At 41.9% G+C, this 22,708-nt stretch overlaps 1 protein-coding gene across 1 annotated transcript; it reads left to right on the plus strand.

Annotated features, from left to right (window-relative positions):
- Positions 1-1,615: 1,615 nt before the first annotated feature.
- LOC136514487 (uncharacterized) lies at positions 1,616-20,420 on the plus strand. The gene is made up of 7 exons (XM_066508434.1): positions 1,616-1,979; positions 2,587-2,689; positions 19,120-19,383; positions 19,473-19,583; positions 19,687-19,771; positions 19,851-19,941; positions 20,105-20,420. Exons 2-6 carry the CDS (start codon positions 2,670-2,672, stop codon positions 19,938-19,940), a joined length of 570 nt encoding a protein of 189 aa, XP_066364531.1. The 5' UTR covers positions 1,616-1,979; positions 2,587-2,669; the 3' UTR covers position 19,941; positions 20,105-20,420.
- The last annotated feature ends 2,288 nt before the right edge of the window (positions 20,421-22,708 follow it).

Consider the following 22,708-nt stretch of genomic DNA (forward strand, 5'->3'; position numbering starts at 1 on the left):
TATCTTGATCTTTTGGTTTCACCCACGGTGCCAATTGGTCCTAACACTAACAACGAACCTTTTGCGAAAATGTCCGTGTCACATGACAAATATCCTTGTCACGTGCTCTATAGACCGATTTTCCTCCCTCCATAGACTACTCCCTCGGTCCCAAAAAATTATCGTCATAGCATTGAAACTTTATCCCACAAAAGAGTCGCTAAAGTTAGGGAGTCTCATGCGAAACCAACTTTATCCCTTTTCTTGGCCATCCGCCAAACCCTCCCGACCCTCCTAGCTCATCATCCCTCCCAGGCTACCCCCACCCCCACCCCCACTCGGCCGCTGCCCCCACCATTCTATTGCCGGCGCCCGTCACCCCCACCCTTCGCCAGTGTCGGTCTCCACCGTCCAGCCTTGACCCGCATGCATCACCACATCTTCTCGTCCACCGTTGGCTTTGCCCCTACATGTGCCGCCCTCTGCCAGCCTCGATCCCGCACATGCCTCCCTCTTCTCCACCGCTGGCCTTAACCCCTACACATGCCACCCTCCGCCCTGTTCACCCGTATAGCCGCCTTCAAGATCCAGATGCACTTGTCTAGGAGGGATGAGGCAGGGTCCCCGCGAGGCATGGCGATGGGGGCCATGTCGGCCCCATGGGGGACGCGTGCTGTTGCTCCACCACTAGCTGCCCCCTTCCCACCCTTTCCGCCCCGCGCTGCCATGCTCCGGATCTTCGCCTCTACTGCGGCCTGCCGAAGGCGACAACAGAGGCACTGCGACCGCACCACCAGGGCATAGCCGGAGCACCCTCGGTGCGTTGTAACACCCTAAATTTTGAATTTCACAATTTTCTAAAATTTGTTAGAATTAAATTTAAATTTATGAGCAAAAAATAGCTAGAGGAGAATAATATTTTATAAAGTTAAACATATTTGTATTGCATTCATGTTGTATGCATCAATTTAATGAGTGAAACATGATTTATGAAAAATCAAAATAGATGCGAATAAGTTTTTCTCCTTTTTCTAAAATAAAGTGTTAGTTTTTATTCACAAAAATAGTTAAAAAGTTTTATCTCCAAAAGTAAGAATTAATTTTTCAAAACTCAAAATATTTAAAGGAGTTTCAAAACTGGTTTGAATTGAAAAGGGTTTCAATTTGAACCTTAGTTTTTTTACAAAATGAAAAAAAGAATAAAACCCTCTCTTCCTTTATCCCTCGGCCCCAATCTAGCCGGCCCATGTCTCCCCACCCGCGCCCCTCCTCCCTTCCTGCCTGGGCCGAGGCCCATCTGCGCGTGGAGGCTGCTCAGCCCACCGCGCGAGCGCCTGTCGCTCGCAGTCTCTGCCGAGTGGGCCTCCCCTCTCCACTGCTGACGAGCGGGCCCCGCCTGTCGGCGCCATCCCCTTCCTCCGTTCTCCCCTATCTCTTCCGCCACTGCCGGACAGGGGTGCTTCGTTCCGCGCGGACTGAGCCGCTCCCGCGTCCCCGACCCCGTCAGAGAGATCCCCGGATCTCCCCTCTCTCCGCGCTCCCCCAATCGACGCGGTCGCGTCTTGACCCTTCACTCCCGCGCACGCCAGAGTACGGCCGCCATTGTTGGCATGCGGGCGAGCTCCGTGGACCGGCCCCTACGGCCTTCTCTCCCTCTTCAAAGGCTCCAGCGACCTGCGCACGCACGCCGCATCCACCCCGGTCCTCCTCGAGCCTTCTCCCTCGCCGCAGCACCTACTATCAGCGCCGCAGCCGTCATCACCGAAGCTCGGCCCGAGCTACCGATCTCCGCATCCCGATCACCTCGCACCCCAACTCTTGCTCCGTTGGCCTCGCAAGAACACACTGCACCCACCTCGCCGCTTCTTTCTGTGAATTGGTGCCCGCAACGTCGTCCTCCGTGATCGCCGTCGCACCTCGCCGTTGCCGTCAGCCCCGCCGCGACATGCTTGCCCTTCGTGCCAGCTGCTGCCGCCGATAACCCCCTGCCCGACTGTGCGGTAAGCTCCACCTCTGTTTTCGCCGTATCCCGAGGTCCTCCGTGCCCTCTAGCTCGCCGCCGTGGTGTGTGCCTTTCCGGTGACCAAAGCAGAGAAGCTCCCTGGGCCGTCCATCCGTGGATCTGCGGCCAGGAATCAATCCCCATACCCCTTCGTTCTGTGGTGCACCGCCTACACAAACCCCCACCGGTCCACAGCCAATGGGCCAAGCCCACCGCGCCAGCCCCTTCAATTTCGCGATCTAGCCCCTGTTTTTTTTTAATTTTCCTTGTACTGTTGCCGGTGCCTTGTGAAACGTCCGATCTAACCCTTACCAAAAATCCTTTGCAGCGTTTTTATTTAATAAAAAATGTTTTGTTTCTATATACTGATATAATAATTCATGTTTATGACATCATAAATGTTATTTTTATTAGTATAAAAATAATTCAGGAAAATGGCAGTTTTGCAAAGCAGTCCCTAAACTTTTATTTATTTATTTTTTGGTCCAAATAATTTACATTTTGCCTGGTTTGGAAAATAATTACAATAAAATAAATCCTATTATTTACAATTGTCCCTAAAACTTCAAAAGTTCATTATCTTTTTAACCGTTGCTCCATTTTAGGTGCTTCTAGTGCTCACAAGTTCGTAGAAACGAGCCCTATCGAAGGGAAGGCTGATCAAGGTTGAACGAGATGTAAAGATCATATGTCTGAACAGCTTTTGAGGCAAGTGTGCCTGACCATCTTGCGCTTACATTTGTTTTACTCTGAGTTAGTGTAGTTAGACCATTAGTTACATGTTGAGTCATAATCTTGAATCCTATGTTAGGGTTTACTAGACTTTGTTATATCATCCTTAAAACCCAGGCTAGATAGGTAGAATCATGCTTAGCTTACAGTCTTGGGTTGGGATGAGTTAAATATTAATTTTGACAAATCATATATGCAACCTTGGGTTGGTAATCTTTTTAGCAACATGGTGATTAGGAATCCAGCAGGGTTCTGAACATGGTGATTAGCAACGTGTTCTGGACATGAAAACAATGTAGACATCAAATGCAGGGGTTCTGCTGGTGGAAAACACTAGCAAAACCATTATTTTATTCAAATCTTGACTAGATCATAGGCACATTATATCATGAATAAAATCTAGGAAGAAGAAATAGATGAAAGCAAAAACAACCTATCACCTAGTGTTATTGTGAGGGCCATGAGATGTTTAAGGTTATGGTGGAAAAAGGAGGTCCCCTTTTCCCATGGCCTTGGCGAGGCGTTTGAGCTTCGGATTGTTGCTCAAGCGGAAGGCGCGAAAGTTATCTTCTAAATCCAAATGAGACATCCTTAACTCCGCCACCCTTTCGTCTAGTTCTCTATTTTCAACTCTAAGCTTTGCAACTACACATAGAAGCCTCTCATGGTCACTTTTGTTAGCGTGATCTACATCTTCAAAATGACCCGGCGGACCATTGATTGACGTCGGATTACTTGTTCGCCGGACCGTTTTGGGTGAACTAGTGGACTCCAGTGACTGTTGCAACACCTTCTTATCATCAGAAGCGAGCGAGGGTTGGAACACCTTTCCACGCCCTAGCGCACCACCAACAATCTTGTGATTCTTATGATGATCAGTGTAGATGGTGTGTAGGAGTTGGTGTATTAGGTGCTTGACACGTTGCCGGATTTGGTGATCAAGGCGGCCTTTGCATCCCTTCTTGTTGAGGGGTAGTCCAGGATCTCAATGTCGTTGAAAACATGGACGTTGGGAACCTTCTTGGGAGCGATTTGGCCTGTCGTAGGTCTCTTTGGCATCCATGACATATGACCAGGAGGGACACAAGGTACCCTACCAAGAGACATGAGGAGACCTTGGAGTAGACCAGGCTGAACACGAAGAACCTCACCAAGCAGTCAGAGGAGACCTTGGAAATGATGGCCCGGACGACTCCGATGACGACTCTGACAATGGAGGCAATGGCCCTGGTGGTGCTGGGAACCCTTCCAAAGCCCTTGGGGATGGACAGTGATTGCATGCACTTAAGACAGAGGGGAAGGCTTATTTCACCGCAAGCTAAGGGACTTTTTCCGCCGACGGTATGGCTATGGGATGTTTAACGTGGAATACCAAAGCGAACACTGGAGCCATCAAGAATACCAAAGTGTAGGATCGATTCACACTCAGATAGGCAATCAGAGGGGGTAAATGATTGCGGAAGCCAAAAAATAATTTTAAAACTTTTCCGTAAACACAAAACCAAATCAAGCCTCGTTTTTTCCATTCTGGACAGAACACCGCACCTCTAATAAAAATAATCTCGACCCAAACCTGTAGCTCTACTTGACCTCAAACTTTTATACATTAAAGTAGATGAAATTTATGAACTAACCCAACAAGAATCATGTCAATCGGAGGTCTAGAATTCTGAGATATAAAATAAACAAGCACGCTGATCCAGAAAGTGACGAGTATTGATAAGTCCTAATTTCGTGATTATGCAAAATGTATACAGGTTGACCAATCAAACTTCTCAGATCAGTAACGCAAAGCAAGCCCCAACACAGTTTTAGATTGATCGAAACAAATTTATTCTTGAGAACAAGAAATCAAACTAAAACCAAATTAATGCTAGACATGTAAATCAAGAAGCTGAGCGAAAGAATGAGATTACCAACACATCGATATGAGATAATTGAACTTCGTTACTCTGATAATGTGTTCACAAGATGCCACTTACAAGCATCTACAAAAGGATTGAACACAAAATCCCTAAGCTCTAAAACAGCCGCCAGAAACTCTCATGCGCTGCCCCTTCTCCTGTCGCCGCACCACCTGGCCTCTTCTGTTCTCCACAGTCAGATCAACGTGCACACCTCGGTCTCCTTTTATATCCAGGCACAACAGCCCCTAGGATGTCCAACATGGACACGGCATGCTGGTCTAAGCCTCAAGTCACGTACAAACATTTGGCCACGTGGTCAGCCCCTTGACCAAACTCCACGCCATGCCAACAAAGCCTTACGTGAACAAGGATCGCCTCTCCTTGCGCGTTGCCACGTCCTGGTCAAATCCGATGGCCACCAGCCACCCAAGCTGGTCCTCCTCTTTTTTCTAATCGTCCATGTTGACCATTGAACGTGTAGCCTTATTAGAAATTGTCTTACCTAACCCCTTTTGCTTCTTACCAGGTTCTAATCATCTCTCTCTCTTAGGTGGAGCTTACCCTTTTTACCACATAACCTTTATCTTTACCTTACACCAGTCTTAAATATATTCATCTATCTTGAGCATCTCTTGACCTTTGCCATGTTTTCTTGTCAATAGATGGCCCGCCAGCTATTGACTTGGCGCCGGAGCTCCGTCCGCTACCACTGCAACCGCCCGATAGAGTTCCCCCTCACGGGCAAGACCTCTCGCTTTCAATTCCGCCACAGCCAGTGCGTGGATGATGGGGCTAGCCTTCCTATCGTGGAACCACCGGAGGAGGTGCCTCCCCAGGAACAGCCCTTGGAATAGCCCTAAGAAGGAGAACTAGCCGCATAGGGGTCACCCCAGCCTGCTGTAGGCGGGGATCCCGATGATGACGGGGGTGACGATCCCGACGACGACAACGACGACATCGAGGGAGGGGGAAACCATCCCAACGCCCCTAGGGGTTGGATCGCCACCCACTGCTTCAAGGACAATGAAGATGACTTCTTCCACTAGAGGCTTTGCGACCTCCTGCACCGCCAGTACGTGTTTGGGATGTTTAGCATCAAATACGAGAGCACCCACTACTACCACCCTCGGCACGAGGCGTACTAGAAGGCCTACATCCACATCGGCAGGCCGAACCCATACCTCCGGGCTCTTCGGGTCATGTCCACACATGAAGCTCCTTCTCCTCGCTCCACCCAGATGGTAGCCCTCAGCGATGCTGCCCTCTAGGAGCTCCTCACCTATCGAGACTACTTCTTCGACTCCATCAGCAAGGACGAGGACCGTCACTACCCCCGCAGGTGCCAGGGGGACATTGCGGCCCAGATTGCACCAGTCATGGGTGAAAGGTCCTAATATGGCTAGAGGAGGGTGAATAGCATATTTAAAAATCTATAAGATCACTAGAGCAATTTGATTAGTATGACAAATAGCGAAATGCAAACTTGCTCTAGCTCTACAAGGGTTGCAAGCCACCTATCCAATAATTCTAGTTACTATAATCACTAGGCACACAATTTGATAAGTCACTACTCACTAAGAGCTCTCACACTTGCTACACTAAAGAGCTCCACTAGATAAACTTAACCTACAAAGCAAGCTCTCAATTCTAGCTACACTAAAGAGCTTGCTACAACTAGTTTGCGGGAGTGTAAATAAGTGAGTAGGGTGATTATACCGCCGCATGGAGGAGTGAATCAATCACAAGATGAATACCAATTCAATCACCAGGAGAATACCAAGGGGCAAAAGAATCATTTTTTTCTCCCGAGGTTCACGTGCTTACTGGCACGCTAGTCCCCGTTGTGTCGACCAACACTTGGTGGTTCGGCGGCTAATAGGTATCACACACCTAGCCCACCATAAGAGGCACTGCAAGAACCTACCCACAAGTGAGGTAACTCAATGACACGAGCAATTTACTAGAACTACCTTGCGGCTCATCGCCGGGGAAGGTGCAAGACCCCTCACAATCACCGGAGCCAGCCACGAACAATCACCAACACGTGCCGAAGCTCTTCCGCTGCTCTAACTCCGCGGCAACCACCAAGAGAAACAAGAAATCCGTAGCTACAACATCCCCAAGTGCCACTAGATACAATCACTCAAACAAATGCACTTGGAATCACTCCCAATCTCACTCTGATGATGAATTAATGTTGGAGATGAGTAGGAGGTGTTTGCTTAGGCTCACAAGGATGTTAAGTATGTCAAAGTGCCAAGAGTATGAGCCTAGGGCTGGCCAAACACTATTTATAGAGTCCCTCAAACAAATAGAGCCGTTAGAGTCAAGAGAGGGCGCTCTGCGCACTGATCAGACGCGTCGGTCGAGATGACCGGACGCGCCGACCTCAACGTCCGGTCACCGAATGGCCTCCACGTGTCGCCCTTTCAAATCTCAGCCACTGGATCTCAACGGCTATTTTCTTAAACGTGCGAACAGTTAAGTCATGACCGGACTCAGCGCTCTAGTGACCGGACTCTCAACACCGCAATGTCCGATCATTTACAGAAAGGTTCCAAAGCCAAAAATTACCGACCGGACGTGTCTGGTCAACGCCGACCGGATGCGCCCCAGCGTTCGATCCTTCCACTGCTTAGCAGCGTGGTCCCTAGGTGTTGACGCCAGCGTATGTCACACTACAGCCTAAGCAACAATGCCAGTTAAAAGTGGGATTCAAATCATTAGGCCGGAGCCTTTTTTGTATTAATGTTATGAACATGCTTATCCTCAAGATCGAGAATATATAACCCATTCACCAATAGACATCATGCATAAAACATATTATTCAAATAAATGGAACAACATTTGTTCTCAATTATTATCTTATAACCACCATCTTCCTCCAAACATGAAGAAGACATAATTTTCTTACACAAAGCTAGAATATAATAACAATTATTTAATTCCAAAACTAATCTAAAGGGTAATGATAGATGATAAGTACCGACAACCAACACAACAACCTTTGCTCCATTGCCAACGCACACATCCAACTCACCTCTTGCAAAATGTGGAATTGACTCCACCTGATACGCCTCGACATCATTGACCGGTCCATGTCCAACAAAGTCTGATTCTCCACTCAGAAACCCCATTCCATTGAGGTGTACCAAGTGGAGTCAATTGTGGAACAATTCCACATTTTTTAGATGACCGCCAAACTCATGGCTCAAATACTTGCTTCCATGATCTGATCATAGAAACTTAACTATTTAGCCCCACTGATTTTGTACCTCATTATGAAATTCTTTGAACTTTTCAAACGATTTAGACTTGTACCTCATTAAATATACATATCCATATCTACTAAAGTCATCAGTAAAAGTGATGAACTACTAAAAACCACCTCTGGCTTGATAAAAAAAACCACCTCTGGCTACTGAGCTCATTGGTCCACATGCATCAGTATGTACTAGACCCAACAAGTCACTTGCCCTCACTTTGACTAGTGAAATGCACCTTAGTCATCTTGCCAAGTAAGCACGACTTGCAAGTCTAAAATGATTCAAAATCAAAAGAGTTGAGAAGACCGTTTTTATGGAGCATCTCTATGTGTTTCTCATTTATATGACCTAGCAACAATGCCAGGTAAAAGTGGGACTCAAATCATTAGGCCAGAGCCTTTTTGTATTAATGTTATGAACATTCTTATCATCAAGATCTAGAATATATAACCCATTCACCAATATAATGGACATCGTGCATAAGACATATTATTCAAATAAATGGAACAACATTTGTTCTCAATTATTATCTTATAACCACCATCTTCTATCAAACATGAAGAAGATATAATGTTCTTACACAAAGGTGGAATATTATAACAATTATTTAGTTCCAAAACTAATCCTAAGGGTAACGAGTGCCGACAGCCAACACAGCAACCTTTGCTCCATTGCTAACTTGCACATCCAACTCGCCTCTTGCAAATCTTCTAGTCTTTTTTAGTCCCTGCAATGATTTGCAAGTACGAATCATCGATCCGGTATCAAATACCCTTGATTCAATAGAAGAAATAGCAAGATTAATTTCAATAACATATATACCTGAAGTAGAAGTCTCACTTCCCTTCTTTTTCTTGTCTTCCAAGTACTTCTTGCAGTTCCTAAACCAATGCCCAAGGTCGTCACAATGGAAGCATTTGTCTTTAGGAGAATGGCCGGACTTGGGCTTGGCATTTGGCTTTGAGATCTCATCTTTAGCCTTGCCCTTGCCCTTACCCTTTACAAAGCGTTTCCACTTCCTGCTATCCTTATGAACCATCATCACATGATTAGAGGTCTTCTTAATGCTCTCCCTGGCTATATATCTTAAGCATCGCAAGCAACTTAGCCATGGTACTCTCCATGCTATTCATGTGACAGTTCAGAATGAACGACTCATAGCTTGGAGGGAGAGACTAGAGGATCACATCTGTAGCCAGCTCATCAAGAAGAGCAAAACCAAGCACGTCAAGGCTCTCAATGTAACCAATCATCTTGATTACATGAGGATTGATCAGACTTCCTTTAGCTAGCTTGCATGAAAACAAGGAATTGGGGATCTCATATCTCTCAACCCTCGCTTGGCACATGAACATGCCACAAAGTTCCTCAATCATAGCGTAGGCATCCACATGTGCATATTGCTTCTAAAGCTCAGAGGACTTGGTGGCAAGCATGAGGCAGCTAACATCTAGAATGTCGTTCGTGTGCTTCTCATAAGCACTCCAGTCATCATCACTTGCATCATCTGTGGGATCATCAAGATAGGGAGTCTCAAGAAAATACTCGTTTTTCTCTTGCTTGAGAACAATTCTCAAGTTACTATACCAATCAATAAAGTTTGTTCCAGCGAGTTTTTATTTCTCAAGAATTGATCGCAAATTAAAACCGTAGGAGCATTAGGTGCCATCTAGAACAAAATAAAAAGCAAAGTTTAGCACTATGTTTATTTTGATCTTTCATTGAACAATTTAACAAGAGATTCTCCCACTATATGTTTTGCAATCGTCTTCCCTCTAATGACTTATAGTGGACAAGATCCATATTCACTAAGTTCTAGTGGCATGACCACTAGAAACATAATGACATAGGTAAGCAACATTTGCTATTCACATCCTATGTGACTCTTGTTTGTTGGGTGGCATCCAATGCCTCAGCTCCCAACATCATGCCCAAGGCCCAAATCCAATTTGATAGCCTCATTAAGAAAACCAACACTGCATGCAAATGTCTGACATCCACCCTATTAGATTAAGATAACTGATGGCACTCTACTTTGGCAGACCTACCAAACAATGATCGAAATCTTTATAGGTGCAGCAATTGGAAGGGCATCAAAGCAAACTCTTAATTTTTCTGAGGGAAGCTATTCTACCACATACAGGACATGAAAGAATAGTACGGCAGGAAATTAAAACATCACAAATAATCAAATTAAATGTGAGATAGTATGTCCCTTTTGTCATGGTGATCTTTATCACCATGTTTCCTTCCTTTGAACCATCATGCTTGAGTCCTTCATGAAACCATCAAGAACTATGCTACTACTAGCTAGTGAATGAACTACATGAATACATCAAACATCACAAGTCAACACGCAGACCATTATAAATACACACAAGCATCACATATACACTTGAGCCATACCATTCACAACATTACCTGCAAAACCGAGTTAGGCAGAGAATCAGATACTACCGTGTGATGTGAAAAGGGATTACCCTAACAATCTATGCGTTGTACGCAAATGGCGATCCCGTTGGCCGGTCAGTGGGTGGGCTCTCAAAATTTCATCGATCGCATCAATGAAATTGCTTTGAAAATCTCATTGGATTGATCAAATCAAGCTGACTTCGAGACATTCCAAATGCCTCTATTTTAAATGTCAATCACATTGACAATCATGTGAGGTAGAACGATAACAACATCAAATCTGTTGCTTCTCCCCACCTGGTTAAATGCACTGTTATCCCTGATGGTGATTTTGGCCGGTAGGGGCAAGTTGTGCACGTGGTCAGGAGGGAAAGCGAACTGATCTTATGCCCTGATGGTGATTCTAGCTGGTAGGGGCAAACAAGTAGTGTGACTATACTGACAATTATCTCATCCGTCCCAATCCGTGCTACAACAAAACCAAAAAGTAGATCCAATCTACTAAGCATATCGACTATATGCAATCAATCTAGATAAAAAACTGTGCATGAATGACTTCGATACCATGGTAGGGAAATGGGTACGCTACACCAGCAGATCTACCACTTTCAACCAAGATAACTACATGCGAGTAGAGGATCATGTATCGTTACCACTAGACACACAGCGCAGTGGAAGAAGAGCGCGTCGATGTAGTGGAAGTAGTTGTGTACGTCCTCACGTACCGGGAGCAGCAACATGTCTGCCCGCTTCTTATTTGTCGCCGATCAATGCCGCAACAACAACAGTAGCATCTCCACAATATCCACATGTGTGGAGATGGAACACCAGGCATCGGTGTGCTAGCACTCGGCGTGCAGACGATAGATAGAGAAAGGGGGCTTAGGCTTAGGCTTGGAAGAACCAAGAGTTATCTTTCCCATGGGGTGTTGATACATTATATAGAGAGGAGAACTAATTAATGTTGCATGTTCCACCTCCAGTCATGGGCTTTAAAGCCCTCCCTTATTAAAAGCTAGCCCATTAGTACTATGCTAATGGATTATGTTTTAGCCCACTTATGGATCCAATCCATAACAAATATGATTGCCTCTTGGGCTCATCACCAACACTATCTCCATGGGTGAGTCAATCATGTTGTTGCCGAGGAAACTCAGAACACTTCAGGTGTGGTGCTTGGTATGTTTCCTATCAACTTCAATACTGCTACAATATTATTTGATTCTCGTGCATCAGACTCTTTTATATCTTGCAAGTTTGTAGCATGATATAACATACCAAAAAATCTTCTGAAGCAAAAGATGATAGTTGAATCTCCTGGAGGAGAGTTGTTATCAAGGCATGCATGCCCTAACATAAGTATTTCTATAAGGGGGTAGTCTTTCTTGCTCACCTTATTGTCTTGGAGTCCAAGGGCATAGACATCATTCTGGGAATGGATTGGCTGATTAACATGATGGGATAATCAGATGTGCTACAAAGGTAGTTCAGTTGAAGCATCTAGATGTTACCAAGGTGGAGTATCAAGCAAAAGCAGCAATAATTGAGAAAATGCAGTTCAATCAGGCAAATGCTGTTAAAGAGATCAGAGTGGTTAGTGATTTTCCAGACGTCAGAAGAGTTACCAGGTATGCCACCAGACAAACAAATTTAGTTTTCTATTGAGTTAGTACCTATCACTGTGCCTATTTATAAAAGGCCATATGGAATGGCTGCAAATCAGCTAGCTGAACTTAAGATACAAATCCAAGAACTCTTGGATAAGGGGTATATATGTTTTGATACGTCACCTTTGGGAGCCCCAGTCATTCTGTTCCAAAGAAAGATGGAGGTACACGGATGTGTGTATACTATTAATAATAAGTATCATCTTTCTCGCATTGATGATTTGTTTGATCAGTTGAAGGCTGCATCTGTATTTTCTAGAATTGACTTGAGATCAAGGTACCATCGGTTGAAGATCCGAGCATTTGTTTCTCTCTATGGGTTGTTTGAATACACAAAAATGTCATTCGGATTGACTAATGCTCATGCCTACATGTACCTCATGAACAAAGGCTTCATGGAATATTTTGACAAGTTTGTGGTGATATACATTGATGATATTCTGGTCTTCTCCAAGAATGAGGAAGAACATGAGGAACAATTGGGATTGGTACTTGAGAAGCTTAGAGATCATCAGTTGTATGCTAAACTTAGCAAGCGTGACTTTTGGTTAAAGGAAGTATCATTTTTGGGTCATGTTATCTATCTCTGAAGGAGTGCCTGTTGATCCAAGTAAAGTGGAAGATGTTTTGAATTGGAAATCACCTTAGTATAAGTCTCACGTTCGTCCTTCACCACAACTAGTCCATTGGGAAAGACCTGCCTGACCTTCTCCATTGCCATCGACCGTCTCAGGTACTCCACACCTGTGCACCATAAGCTAGCTAAGAGACATGCTGCACAACACCACACTTACGATAAAGGTTAGTCCAAACACTAAACCAAAGCTTGATCATCTCTCGACAACCACTCATCATCAATCGACATACATGGTCACATCTCAACCATGTGTTCGCAGTTGCACAACCCCACACTTACACCATTGTTAGTCTCAACAATAAACCAAAACCTGATCAACTCTTTGACAATCACTTATCACTCATCACACATGGACACATTTTAAACATGTGTTCGCACTATTTTTGGTTTATGATCACTTAATTATGATATTCAGAACTCCATCCTACTTTTTACTTTCTAGGTTTTGTTTTCATTCTATATTAAATAATTGTCTCTCGTTATTTGCGTGCGATGAGGAGGAAACCAAGCAAAGCGAAGTCCTGCGAAAGACAACCACTCTAGTAGTAAGATAATCCCTTCAGAAGAAAAGTAAGGGGTCTCAATTTGTAAAGCAGAATTATTGACTATTGAAAGCTCGATGAGATCCCAAAGGACAGAGCAGTCAAGGATACAGCAATCAGCAGGGTACTCCAACAAAGTACAAGTACTCCCTCTGTCCCGTAGAAATCCTATAGTGGAAAAGATCTTATACCATTCAAAATCCATCAAAAGAAAAGAAGAGAGAACAGTATACACTGTTTGACACAGTTCTACTTAACACTGTTTATTGCTGTCCATTGTCATTTTTGAGCGGTATCAAAATTACTTCATTTGATCACTGATCAATTTTTACTGAAATTTGGTTTATGCTAATGCTTATATTAATTTGTTGTGAGAAAAAAATACTATTTATTCCCTAAAATTTACCGCCGAATTAGCTACGAATAACGGAGCATTAACGTGTGCTACAAATTTTGCGGAGTCTTTCTTTATGGGGATGGTACCCCTCACCACCTCACCCGTCCCTGAGCAGTGATCACTGACCAGGTGCTGGTGCTGCTGCTACCGGGCAGGTTTCATGTGCACGCACTCGTGCTTCCGACAAAAGATTTTAAAGAGGGGCACCTTGCCATCATCACTCATTCAATCTCGTGCCTCCTCTCACCACAGCACCATTGCACTAGTACAATACAGCCGTTCTTGCGTTTTGGCACATACCTGTTACACGGTTTATCTGATGAGAGTGGTGTAGCCGACAGTGGCTGGCCGGCCCTAGGCCCTTGTAACCTGTGCTGTGCAGCTTTCTGGATTTTTACTCCTATACGTAGATCGATGCACACACAAACACAGGTGCTGTTTTTCAATGATAGACAGATATGTCTGTTTACGGCGAGATGCCTATGATAACACGGTCAATATCAAAATCTAAGGGGTCCATATGTGGACATCCACCGCTACTGAAAAGATTTATGAGCATGTTCGGTTAGCTGGTTCGTATTGTTGTTGGTTTGTGAAGAAGTACTGCTGGCTGGTTTATGTGAGAGAAAAATATTGTTCTGGCTGAAAATTTACGATCGTTTACGACAAGCCACAGCCAAACGAACAGGCTGTATAGCAATAGGATAATTTTTTTATGAGCGGCTCTATCACCGGCCGCCTCTACAAATAAGGCGGCTAGTGATACGATCCGCCCCTACAAATGGGTTGATTTGTAGAGGCGGCTCATTCATTAGCCGCTCTTACAAATTCGATTTATAGAGGCGGCTCAATCACTGACCGTTCCTATAAATATTTTTGTTTTTTTTAAATATTAGTTCTGCATATTTTTTTATAAATGTATATATAAATGTATTAAAAACAATTTGCTATATTTGCCCGTACACATAAAAAAACAACTTGCTGAAATATATAATGATATATTTTATTTTTAAAAAAAATAAAAAAAATTAAAAATTAAAAATTTGAATTTGTGAACTTTGAATTGAATTTTAAGATAGAAAATGACATAAAATGAAAATATTGTAAACATCAAAGTTATAAAAATCATCAAGATTTACAACTTTTATTTTGGTCATCTTTTCATGTGACTTAGTTTGAAAAGTTTAAATTTTGAATTTCTTAAAATAGCAACTTGAAACAACATTTTTAAAGAGTAAATGATTTTAGCTAGAAAAGTCATGAATATAAAAGTTGTATAACTCATCAAGATCTAAAACTTTTATTTTTGCCATTTATTCATCCGATAAATTGATAAGAACATTGTTCATAAATTTTACATATATGTCATATGGTTTCATAAACTATATGAGAGATATATAAGTTTTGTGAACAATGTTACAATCACTTTGTCGGACGAAGAAATGATCAAAATAAAAGTTGTAGGCCTTGATGATTTCTATAACTTTTATGTTCATGACTTTTTGAGTTCAAATCATTTGTTCTCTCAAAATTTTGTTTGAATGTATCATTTATTGAAATTCAAAATTTAAATTCTTCAAATTTAGTCACATAAAAATATGACCAAAACAAAAGTTGTATAGATTGATTAGTTCTACAGCTTTTATGTTCATAACTTTTTCATTTGAAACTATATGCTCCTTCAATATGTTGTTCCATGTTTCCAAATTTTTGAAATTCAAAATTTGATTTTTTTAAAACAAAGTCACATGAGAAGATGACCACAATAATTTGATAGAGCATGATTTTAGAAAATTTTAGGAAAAAATCATCCCATTTAAAGTTAGTATGAGAGAGAAAGACTAGTTATAAGTTTTAGCTAGAGATTAAAAAGAGAAATCACACTTGTTTATCACATGGCTAAAACTTGTAACTAGTCTTTCTCCCACATAATAACTCCAAATGTGATGGTTTTTTCCTAAAATTTTCTAAAATCATGCTCTAACTATTTGTTGTGTTCTTACTGCTATTAGTTCGTTCATATTTTCATGTGACTTTGTTTGAACAATTCAATTTTTTAATTTAAAAAAACTACAACTTGAAACCAAATTTTAAAACACTAAATGATCTTAACTGAAAAAATCATCAATATAAAAGTTGTAGAACTCATCAAGATCTACAACTTTTATTTTGGTCTATTCTTCATTTGATAAAGTGTTAGCAAACATTGATCACAAATTCATGAATCTCACACAAAGTTTTTGAAACTAGATGAGAGATATGTCAATTTATGAACAATATTTGCTAACACTTTGTCAAATGAAGTAATGACCAAAATAAAAGTTATAAATCTTGATGAGTTCAAAAACTTTTATATTCATGACTTTTATATTTGAAATCATATACTATTCCAAAATGTTGTTTCAAGTTGTCATTTTTTAAAATTCAAATTTTGAATCATTCAAACAAAGTCACATGATAAGTTGACCAAAATAAAAGTTGTAGATCTTGATGAGTTCTATAACTTTTATATTGATGACTTTTTCAGCTGAGATCATTTATTATTTCAAAATCTATTTCGAAGTTGTAGTTTTTTAAAATTCAAAATTTGAATTGTTCATAATTTGTCACATAAAAAGATGACCAATATAAATTTTGATAGAGCATGGTTTTAGAAATTTTAAGGAGAAAAAACCATAGCATTTAGAGTTACTATAAGAGAGAAAGACTAGTTACAAATTTTAGCCACAGATTTAAAAGAGAAATCACACTTGTTCATTGGATACAAGTCTCCTCCAGGAGCGTATGGACTTGTAGTGCCATTGAGTTTTCTTAGACCATCTCGCGTATCTAAAGCACACTTTCTTGCATCTATTAGAACAAGACACAAAATGTCGCGGACAGCCGACAATGCAACCCGATGCCCTAAGCACGAGCCAACCTTTGAAGAGCAAGAACCAGAGGACCAGCTTACTCAGCAGTAGTTCGATGACGAGTTACAATAGGATATAACAGTGATGCTTACTCAGGAGGAGTTTGACGACGAGGCTACTGAGAGGGACATAGAGGAAGTAGGAGCATAGGGAAGAGCAAGAGAAGAAGATGATGATGATGAAGACGACGACGAGGATGAAGAAGAGGGATATGAAAGTCCCGAGGATCCTTTTCCACATGAAGCCAGACGGAGGCTAACGAAGGAGGAGTTGGACAAGGATTTAACCCAAATGAGGAGGTAGGGATAAAGCCTTAGCTTATAAATTTTACTAAAGCTTTGACTATGTTCTAATTACTAGCACTTTGATCTCCCATACATATAGGCCCCTCCTAAAACTCAAAAAAGACAACGTCGACATCTACGACATCTTGTCGGACAAGACAGAGTAGAGGAAAGGAGAGCAGAGGCAACGGACATTGAGGCCTCTGCTCTGCAACCACAAGACACGACCACGAACTCGGCTCCCAAGCCAAAGAGTAAAAGGGGGGATAGAAAAGCAAACCAATATCCAAATAAGGCATGCTATGTGATAATAGAGGTCGGGCTAGCAGGGGAGATCCTTGAGCCTAAGGAATTTAGAGGATGATTCCGTAATGCGATCGAGGCCCTAGTAAGAGATCAATTGAACCCAGCAATCTCTAGCTAGAAAGATGTACTAGCGAAGAAAAAGGGAGAACTATGGGATTAGAAGCTAAAGCTCAATTTTAGATTTTCGGAGGGTAAGCATGAACCGGTAAAACTTCATGCTTTTAAGATAATGGGAGAGTCATTCTGATGTTGGAGGTCAGAGCTCAACAAGAAATATATCCAAAAGGGGTTAACTCCCTTCCACGAGTTTGGCAACATAACTCCTAGTTAATGGGAGGAGCTCGTGGTTCAGAAGACTACATCTAAAGCATTGGCCCTCAGTTCCCGTAACATCAAGTGTGTGAATAGGAACCAACACCACCATCATCTTGGTCCCGGTGGCTACTATGGCAAGGAAGAGAGGTTTAGGAAGATGGAGGAAAAGGCCGCCGCATCTGGAAAATTAAACTTGAAGGGGGTTGAAGCTACGCTCAAGGAATTGGATCGTTGGGTGGAGAACAGAAGCATCCGATAGTTCCCTTAAGTTTGATAACCCGGTGACCAAAGCGGCAGTATCAAAGATACTAAAACATGTTGAAGACAAGGAGAAGTGCTCATTCAAGCCTTCCAAAGAGAGGGACAAGCATAGACTTGCCTTGGGAAACACTGAGCACACAGGCCGCACGAGGGAGCTAGGGAAAAGAATGACTTGGAAGCATGGATTCGAAGAGGAACAACACATGTACAAGAAACATGGCAGAGACTGAGAGTCTAATCTTGAGCTCACCGTGAAGGCTCTAGTTGTGAAGGCGCTAAAGGAGCAAGGACTATCTATGGAGCCAAGGATAGTAATGGTGCTACTGGGAGAACTGGCATTAGTCGACAGCCCTTCAAAAGTTCCTAGCAGCCAAGGTTCTATTGCAGCCACAACCCCCGTCGATTGCATATGGGAACCATCTAGTTGCACCTTGGTGGTTCTCATCGATAGGCAGAACACTATGATGGAGGTGGCAATGGGTGTGGCACATCCTCCTGACAACTTGCATCACAATAATAGGATCCTGTCGGAGTACATTAGGGTCGAGGTGCATACCGTGAAACCTGAGTTCATGCAGTGGCGCATAGACTACCCAACTCCCGACAAACAACGATTACTTGGAGAAGTAATGAACCAGTTCATCCTTTGGCACAAATAGGACATTGTATTGATTGCTTCTTCACCGTCTGTTCAATGTTTGGAGGGAGTTGTTGAGGAGGGGGAGATACTTTCACCATCTCCTGACCACCACTTGCCTGAGATGCCACATTCTTTTCTGCCTCCTAGCAAGCATGTGCATGAGATGCCACAGTCTTCTCCCTCCTAGTGAGCATGTGCCTAAGATGGCACAACCTTCTCCACCTCATAAGGAGCAAGGGCCTGATATGGATCTAATACATGAACAACAAGGGCCTCCTAAAGAAGTGCATGCACAAGAGGGTGCCTGCAAGGAGCCAAAAATTCAAAAAAAGAATCCAATCACTGTATGGCCAATTTATGTTCCGATGAAAGATGTCATGTCGACATCCAAGTGGTACTCCCATGACCTGTTCAAGCCTGAGAACCAAGTTAAAGAAGTCCTAGCATGGGCTTTTGAGGAGGTCGTCACCAGCAAACAACAACCGGCAAAGAAGTATCCAAATGTTGATGCCATCAAATGGTCAAAGGATTGCCCAAAAACGTATGAAAGAGGCAAGTCCTTCCTACCAAACCGGGACATCCAGTGCCTACCACTTGGAATGAGAAGGTTCCATGATTGGTACTTGCGTGTTATCCCAACGACCATAAGTCTCATACAAGCACGCTTCCCTACCGGCACATTTGGAGGCCCAGCCAGGAAAATTATCTTTGACTTTAATGACATCCATACATGCTTTCACCTTGGAGCTATGAAAATAAATCTAATTCGCATATGGTGCCTGCAAGTCCTTGCCCTCTCGATATGATATTATTGTAATTATTTGGATTTTGGTGATACTAACCCATGCCGTGATTTGTAGAATGCAAGTTCACCTTTCAAAAAAAATGACAAGTGTGCGAGCTGGGTATGTAGACCCTCAATGTATAGCAGCAACATGTTTTAATTATGCCAAGGACTGGAAATTGGATGGCAAAGAGCTAGCTGCTGGAAAGATGGTTGAGGAGAAAGAGAAAATCCGGCAGAAGAAAATACGTGAAGCATCCCTTAAGGCTATGGCATACATTGCCCTAGCTTTTAAAAATCTCCAAAATAACTCTGCTATATGGCTAGCATACAACTTCGAGTAAGTTCAACTCTATACTTAAAGTTTTGTTCGATATATTTTATTCGATGCAAAAGAGCTTATCCATTTTTATGATTAAATTCATGCAGCAATCACTGGATTTGTATAGGCGTCAATGTTGGGCTGGGCATGGCGTGGGTCTTTGATTCAATAGATAAGGACCCGACGACATATAAAGACTTCATTACGATTCTCAAGACGTATACATATCGACAATCCTCATTACCTTATATGTTTGTATACATACTTGTAACCTTCATTTTGGATATTAACAATTTGCATTTGTTAAATTCATTCGAATAGGGCGTACAGGTTCTATGTCAATACACATCACGGGAGGCATGATCCAGAAAGAGAGCCTAACCTATGTGTCAAAACACTATGTGCGGTAAGTGTAACTTACTTTAGTACTCCACTAGGTTGGTGTCGAAAGCATTACTTAACATTTTTATATGCGAAACACACAGTGCCCTAAGCAGAAGCCCGGGAGTGTACATTGTGGATATTACATATGCACTCTCATGAGTAACTCCAGTGCCTACAAGAGACCCCTGTAGGGTAAGTTTGAACCTCTTCAACCTCTTTAATTGTGATTACAACCATGTTAACTTCAAAACAAGCTCCATGTTTATATATGCAAACTATGTTTATAGATGCTCACTATTTTTATAGATGTTTGCATATGTCATGACATACTAAACCCCAACTTGTTTTATTGTAGTGGCAAGAAGAGAAAAAATGAGAGATGACCCACATAAAGATGACAACCTCTTGGAGCTCGTCGGCGACCTTTGCGCCTTCATATTGGACCAGATTCTACACATAAGAGGCACTTATCATGACCAAAAATCTGAGTTAGGAAGGCATCCTTAGTACCAACATCTTCATGAGATGGAAATGCTAGCTTTAGGCCGTTGATAACAATGTGTATGGAATGTGACATTGGTCTTACCTTGTAGAACGATTTGGACTTGTGGAACGGATTGGACAACTTGTGAATTATGTCTGTGTAACGATGAATTATATATGTTCTTGTGAATTGAACTTGTAATGTTAGTTTATATAATATTCTTATGCTTGTGGATACAATGTTTGAATTATATGTGTGTATATATATTCTAGTCAGATTTGAATTTTGAAATTTGAAATTATTTGGCGGGCAAATGTACTATAGGGGTGGTTCAATTTGATTTTTTTGCGAGAAAATATACTATAGGGGTGGTTTTAGATTGAACCGCCCCTACAAATAGAAATATAGGGGTGGCTGGTGTTATAGCCGCCCATACACACCATTTTTGTAGAGGTGGCCCCTACAAATACATTTGTAGGGACGGCCGGTGACACTAGTCGCCTCTACAAATCGATTTGTAGGGGCGGCTTAGGAACCCCTCCTACAAACCCTTGATTTGAAGAGACGGTGTGGTAGGGGTGTCTGGCAAAACCGCCTCTACAAACTAACGCCAGCCGCCCCTACAAATACTTACTGTAGTAGTGATCTTGATTTTAACCTTTTTTTTGAAAGGTCAGCGGGGGAGACCCACCTATTGTTTTTTTATTTTCATATAAGTTAAGGAAATTACAATATTTATAGATTACAAGGCTCATAGAGCCAAAAAAGAGAAAGTGGATGAAACATTAATAGACATTCTCACACCACCCAATGAGGGGATCCTTAATCCTCTTCTTGGCTTTGGTACAAACCAAACCAAGCTCTTCTTTGAAGGATGATTTCCAGATGTGAATGTTGTGGGGTTTTCCATAGAAAATAATGCTGTTTCTTGTAGACTCATTTACAACCCACTGTTTTGGCTCCATTAGGAATTTCATCTAAGTCCCAAACATCGTTGGTATTCATCAAATTCATTTCAACTTCCATAGCTTCTTGCCATTTAAACGAGTAAACACTTCTCATGGCTTCTTCAAATGAGGTGCGATCATCCTTCATTTGAATTTCTTCACTAACATAGACTTCATAGTCATCAGAAAATGGTTTACTAATTCTTCGAGACCTTCTGGGGCCTCAGGTATTGGTACTTTCATATGGGGCTGTTGTTTCTCTTTATTTCCAAGAGGCAATTGATTCTATGGGCTCCTGTATAACAAGATCCTTGTTTACATTATTTATCTTCTTCAAAGAGCTAACAACAGGTGTTGTATTAGTCATACAACATCAACAGATATTGAGAAACTTATTGCTCCCGAGTCACTAGAGTGGGCACGTAGTCCCTCTTCTCTTCAAGTCTTAGGTCTCTACATACCTCTACATACCACGCTCCCCTAGATCTTCCCATCTTTCCTAAAAATGGTGTATCTTCAAATATCTTATTTTAGGTTTAATATGTTAAAACCCCGTATGGAGCTTTAAGCACCACCTTAACATCTTTGAGGCTAACTACACTATCTTCCTGTCAGAACTTTAAAAGGTCTAGGAATTTAGCTATTTCTCTGCTTAGCAGTATCATTGTTGTGACCGTTATACTCCTCCAACGATCGCATTCATCTTAATTAATCTTTATCTCACTCTTAATAAAGAGTATCTTTCTTAATTGATCTTAATATTCTCCCCCTTAAAATATGGCATGAACTTTATTGCCATAATTTCGAGAACTATTTAGAAAATCTATGAACGAGGAGACACTTATAACTTACTTCATTCACATGATTATGTCATATAAACAAAGTTATTTCTTGATCCGTTTAGGAGTACACTTTCCTTATTTCACTTCAAGAACTCAACAAGGTCTTTCATTAGCAGTACTTTTGTAAGTCACACTTGCATATTTTCTTATCCTTTGGTTAGTATTGACCATGACGATGCATTTTTATTGTGCCATGGTTAATACTAGGACAACATAAGGGCTACCCAAACTTCTCTCACTATGCGGGATACAAAACATGTGAATCATCACAAAACTTCTCCCACCATGTAGGATTAACTAGCATAAGTACTATGCCAAAACTTCTCCCTATGCGGAATAAATCTATACATAATTTACTATAACAAAAACTTAGTCATGACGACTAAAACATTCACTTATTTCTTTATTTTCTAATTAAATCTTCCCGTTGGTTCCAATTTAATCAGAAAATTAGTAAACTAACAACCAAAAATCAGTCCTGCACTGGTTTGACTCAAGCCTTTTCATTCACATAGCCCAGTATTGCAGCCTGTTGGCTTGCAGCCGAGTGATCTCATCGGTTAAAATAAAGAAGGTGCTTCTGCATCAATTCTACATCACCGTTGGGCAGAAAATAGAATTAATGCATAAAACTCATAAATCAACTTAAAATACATATAACTACTCTTCAAAATTAAATTCTCCCA

This window comes from Miscanthus floridulus, chromosome 16 (assembly GCF_019320115.1).
Source record: "Miscanthus floridulus cultivar M001 chromosome 16, ASM1932011v1, whole genome shotgun sequence".
NCBI classification, from domain to species: Eukaryota; Viridiplantae; Streptophyta; class Magnoliopsida; order Poales; family Poaceae; genus Miscanthus; species Miscanthus floridulus.

Excerpts from the sequence above, each read along its gene's own strand:
- LOC136514487 (XM_066508434.1), top strand. The coding sequence starts at position 2,670 with ATGTCTGAACAGCTTTTGAG. Across the intron at positions 19,384-19,472 it reads TGGCTAGCATACAACTTCGA|CAATCACTGGATTTGTATAG; the intron begins GTAAGTTCAACT and ends AAATTCATGCAG. Across the intron at positions 19,772-19,850 it reads GTGTCAAAACACTATGTGCG|TGCCCTAAGCAGAAGCCCGG; the intron begins GTAAGTGTAACT and ends CGAAACACACAG.